The sequence below is a fragment of the Nuphar pumila genome, chromosome 12 (genome assembly GCF_984573655.1).
Source record: "Nuphar pumila chromosome 12, dmNupPumi1.hap1.1, whole genome shotgun sequence".
In the NCBI taxonomy this organism is placed as follows: Eukaryota; Viridiplantae; Streptophyta; class Magnoliopsida; order Nymphaeales; family Nymphaeaceae; genus Nuphar; species Nuphar pumila.
In genome coordinates this window covers 74,469,753-74,474,927 of record NC_143260.1, presented here as the reverse complement: position 1 = coordinate 74,474,927, position 5,175 = coordinate 74,469,753, and the positions used below count along the sequence as shown (strand labels likewise).

The 5,175-nt window shown below is 46.3% G+C and overlaps 1 protein-coding gene across 1 annotated transcript; it reads right to left on the bottom strand.

Moving 5' to 3' along the window:
* Positions 1-1,779: 1,779 nt before the first annotated feature.
* LOC149821023 (uncharacterized) lies at positions 1,780-4,209 on the bottom strand. Its single transcript, XM_089981881.1, has 5 exons — positions 4,120-4,209; positions 3,816-4,041; positions 2,974-3,122; positions 2,755-2,880; positions 1,780-2,061 (listed from the first exon to the last, which is right to left on the bottom strand). The coding sequence occupies exons 1-5, from the start codon at positions 4,207-4,209 to the stop codon at positions 1,780-1,782; spliced, it is 873 nt and encodes a 290-aa protein (XP_089838007.1).
* Positions 4,210-5,175: the final 966 nt, after the last annotated feature.

Here is a 5,175-nt window from a genome sequence, read left to right as displayed (position 1 = left end):
CACTTCCACATCTTCGTAACAAATGATGTGCGATGGGTCAGGAATGTACTTTCTTAGCATCAACACATGAAAAACATTGTGAATATGGGCATACTGTTGAGGTAACTCGACACGATATGCCACTTCATCGATCCTTGCCAAAATCTCAAACGGTCCAACGTATCTCGGACTCAACTTCCCTTTCTTATCGAAACAGAACACACTCTTGGTTGGTGAAACTCTGACAAAAACCAAGTCACCAACTTCAAAAGACAACTCACGTCGCCTCTTATCTGCATAACTTTTCTGTCTATCTTGCGTTGCCTTCAAACGTTCTTGAATCTTCTGCACCTGCTGAGTGTAGTGCAGAAGAACAATCGACGATTCTCTCGATCTGTCGCTGATATCATCCCAATAAGATGATGATCGGCAAGGTCTCCCATACAATGCTTCGTACGGGGCCATCCCGATACTAGCATGGTAACTGTTATTGTATGCGAACTCAACCAGACATAGGTGTGAATCCCATTCACCCTTCCAGTCGAGCATACAGGCTCTCAACATGTCTTCTAGCGTCCGAATAGTCCGTTCGAATTGTCCATCCGTCTGAGGATGAAAAGCCGTACTGAACTTCAACTTCATCCCCAAAGCAGACTGCAACTGACCCCACAATCGTGATGTAAACCGGGGATCACGATCAGAAATAATCGATCTCGGCACACCATGCACTCACATAATCTCTCTGACATACAGGTCAACTAGACTCTCGAGAGATTGACTGATCTCGATAGGCAAGAAATGGGCATACTTGGTGAGTCTGTCCACGACTACCCAAATTGCATCATGCTTACGTCTCGTTTGCGGTAATCCTACCACAAAATCCATCATAACATCTTCCCACTTCCATTGAGGAATCTCGATTCTCTGCATGGAACCACCAGGACGCTAGTGTTCCGCCTTGACCTGCTGACAAGTCAAGCATCTCGCAACATACGCTGCTATCTCGCGCTTCATACCATTCCACCAATACTTTCGATGCAAGTCCTTAAACATCTTTATTCTGCCTGGATGAATCGTATATCTCGACATATGCGCTTAATCAAGAATCTCTTTCTTCAGCTCAGGGTCGCTCGGAACCCAAAGTCGATCTCTCATACGAATGCTGCCATCATCTGACACACTATAGAAAGTATCTGTTTGTCCTGCCAAGGCTAGATACTTACCATACTGGTCGTCAAGCTTCTGAGCCTCCATGATTCTCGGCAAAAACTCTGATCGAATGGTCGGACCAGACAATCTGATTGATCCGCCTCCAACAGAAAAAAACTTTCAAACTACGAAATCCTCAATCAGCTTCTGGCTCCACACGAGACTAGCCATAACACCACTCGATTTACGACTAAGCACATCTGCCACAACGTTCGCCTTACCAGGGTGGTAAGACAACGTGAAGTCATAATCCTTGATGAATTCGAGTCAACGTCGCTGTCTTAAATTCAACTCCTTTTGGAAGAATAAATATTTGAGACTCTTGTGGTCTGAGAAGACCTCAAACGATTCTCCATACAGATAATGTCGCCACGATTTCAGAGCAAACACAACTGCTGCTAGCTCCAAATCGTGTGTCGGGTAATTTCTCTCATGGGTCTTCAACTGTCTAGAAGCATAGGCAATCACCCTACCGTGCTACATTAGCACGCAACCCAATCGGGTACCATAGGCATCCTTGTACACCACAAAACCACCTCTGCCTGAAGGTAAAGCTAACACCGGCGAGGTCGTCAGCTTTGACTTCAAGATCTAGAAATTGTCTTCACAAGCACTGTTCCACTCAAACTTGATGCCTTTACGCAAAAGTTTCGTCAACGGTAAGGCAATCCTTGAAAAGTCTTGGATGAATCGTCGGTAATAACCTGCCAATCCGAGAAAACTACGAATCTCTAACACATTCTGAGGCTGCTTCCAGCCTAGAACTGCTTCAACCTTAGCTGGATCGACTGACACTCCTTCCTTGGATACCACGTCACCAAGAAACATAACTCGCTCGAGCCAAAATTCGCACTTGGAGAACTTGGCAAACAACTGATGCTCATGGAGAGTACTCAAAAAAATACGCAAGTGTTCTCAATGTTGCTCAGGACTCTTTGAGTAGACCAAGATGTCGTCAATGAACACGATCACGAACGTATCCACAAACGGACGAAAAATCCAGTTCATCAGATCCATGAATACAGTTGGTGCATTCGTGAGGCCAAAAGGCATCACCACGAACTCGTACAAACCATACCTCGTTCAAAAAGTTGTCTTCAAAATGTCTTCTGCTCGGATACGAAGCTGATGGTAACCTGACCTGAGGTCAATCTTCGAGAAAATCTTTGCCCTCTGCAACTGATCGAAAAGATCTTCGATCCTAGGCAATGAATATTTGTACTTGAACATCGCTTGGTTGAGCATCCAATAGTCGATGCACAACCTCAAGGATCCATCCTTCTTCACGAACAACACTGGTGCTCCCCACGGAGAAGCACTGGGTCAAATAAAACCCTAATCTAAGAGTTCTTCCAACAATCGCTTCAATTCCTCAAGCTCTGCCGGAGCCATACAGTAAGGTGCCTTGGAAATAGGAGTAGTTCTAGGCAACAACTCGATATAAAATTCGATTTCTCACTTTAGAGGTAAACCCAGCAATTCCTCTGGAAACATATCGGAAAATTTTCGGACCACGTCCAAGTCATCAATCGAAAACATCTCATGTTCGACCGGGGCAATACTGACCAAAAATGCAGTACCCTCGTTCCGCAAATACTTCTGGGCCTTGAAGGAAGAGATCATACGACTATCACGCAAGGATCGAGGAAGCTTGATCTCCAAGACAGGACGATCAGGATGAAAAAGAACAACCTTGCCTTTTCGACAGAAAACTTGAGCGTGATACTCAAAAAGCCAATCCATGCCTAGAATGACATCGAACTCAGTCATGTCTAGTAGGATTACATCAGCTGACAGGTTCTGCCTTGCCACTGACACCTCGATGCTCGTAATGTACGAATCACAAAAAGACTGATCACCAGTCGGAGTGCGGACCTCCAACAAGTAATTCAAGGACTCAATGGTCAAAGGTAAAGTACTGGCAAATCTAGCAGCTATGAAAGAATGCGAAGCACCATAATCAAATAATGTAAAGGCTGCATGTCCTGCGACTGAAGTAGTACCTTGGATCAATTCTCCCTTGGTCACTTGCTCCATAGTTGCCGTGTAAGCACGTCCGGCAATGACCTTCTGGTTGGTCTGCTTCGGCTGATGTTGTTGTTGTTGCTGATACTACTGAGGCTGCCTCGGCTGCGCCTGTTGAGAAGTCCCTGGCATGTTTCTTCGCTGATCATCTGCTTGCTTCTTTCTGCACTCCCTGATATAATGGCCCATCTTGCCACAATAAAGGCATCCGCCCATGTCACGTGGGTAGGATCGTCCTGGATTATCGGTGATGCACTTTGGACAACCTACCGCTGTGACCTGCCTCTGCGGCTGCTGGTATTGGCGCTGTTGTTGCTGATGTTGGGGCCATCGGTTTTGGTATTGTTGTTGGTTGGTGTTGTTGTTGTTGCCTCTATTCTTCTTTGACGGGGGATGAAACTTCCTTCCACCATGATTCCTCTGAAACTATCGCTTCCTAGGCCAACTCTTTTGGCCTGGATGATGTTGTTGCTGTCCTCGAGATGCTGGAGCCTTCTAGGATTCTGTTCAATCGTGCTCTAAGAGGGAGGCTATCTCCAAAGCCTCGTCCACTGTCGTCGGTGCACGCGTATACACCTTCGTTCACAAAACCGACTTCAGACCTGAAGCAAACTTCAGTGCTCGCTCCTTCTCGGTGGTATACAAGTTCGGGCAATATCTTTCCAAACTGCGGAAACGAGTGACGTACTCCGTGAGTGACGAACTCCCTTGCTGTAGATCGAGAAACTCTTGCATCTTCCTGCTCCTCTCGTGAGCCGAAAAGTATGCAGCGTAGAAGGCTTCAACAAACTGCTCCCATTCGATTGGCTGGTTGTCGAACTTAATCTCCTAGGTGGTAGCCCACCACCTTTCAGCATCCTTTCGGAGACGATAAGTCCTGAAGTCAACCTTGCGATCGTCACCAACCTGAAGAACACGAAAAATCCACTCCATCTCTCGTACCCAATCCTCAGCTGCCTTTGGTGTCGCCTTTCCGTCGAATGATGGAGGATTCATGCTCATGAACTGTTTATACGGTACTGCTGCTGCTGGAACTTGGGTAGGAGTTCCCTGACCCTAGGCGGCCTGCTGAATGTGCTCGCCCATGTTCCGCATCATCTCTGCCTAGCGTCCAACTACCTCCGTAAGGTTGTTAAGCGTTTCCATGAGATCATCGCATCACGTACGCCACGCCATCTAAATAAGTAAAATTACGCATAAGCAACTGGGCAAGTACTCAAATGTAGGAAATTCATTTCATTAATAGGAAAATTGCATGCATTACAGAAACACTCTTTGTCCAGATAGGGTTAAACAAACACTGCTAACAACTTAAGCAAAATTAAAAAACGAAACACTGACTCAGTGTTTCTCACAACATAACACAATATTCTCAAGACTGGCTAGTGTAAAAATCTTGGTAGTCCTTCCGACTTCCACAGAGTCGCATCCTAACACGAAGAGGAGAAACAGGAGTCCTCAACGGCGTATCTAATATCTCCTGGACTTCCATCAGTACTAGCGGTACAAGAGGTTCTGGCACATATTCCGATGAAACAACATAAGGATACGATTCAGGAGAATACTGGGGAGAATCTAACGCTCCACGCCTTTCTCTATCCTGACTATCAACTTCGACGACTAAGGGTCCAGTGACCGAAGATACATCATTGATGTCGTCAGCATTGCTCCTCCAGAGCTCATCCCGCAACTTCGTCTGACATTCTTCCTTGACATGACCCCGAAGACTGCAATACGGGCAATCCGACAACTCACGGGGACAAATTTGTCCCGCGTGATCAACCAAACACCTGGCACAAGGAGGTTCCAACATATGCACACTACGTGCTAAGTGCTGCACAACTCCACTGAAGATCTCCTCGCCTCGAGCCAAGTTCTGGAGAGCTTCCAAAATCTTCCCGTAACTCGGGTTTGTCGCCATCTAACCCACACACAGAACCAAGCACACAATACTAACTAAGA

Bases quoted from the DNA above. Each gene is read 5' to 3' on its own strand.
- LOC149821023 (XM_089981881.1), bottom strand. From the start codon at position 4,209: ATGAATCCTCCATCATTCGACGGAAAGGCGACACCAAAGGCAGCTGAG. The intron at 2,881-2,973 runs GTAATCCTACTA...CGAAAAGGCAAG, and splicing joins GGCAGAACCTGTCAGCTGAT to GTTGTTCTTTTTCATCCTGA. The intron at 2,062-2,754 runs GTCAGTATTGCC...CATGAGCATCAG, and splicing joins ACGAGGGTACTGCATTTTTG to TTGTTTGCCAAGTTCTCCAA.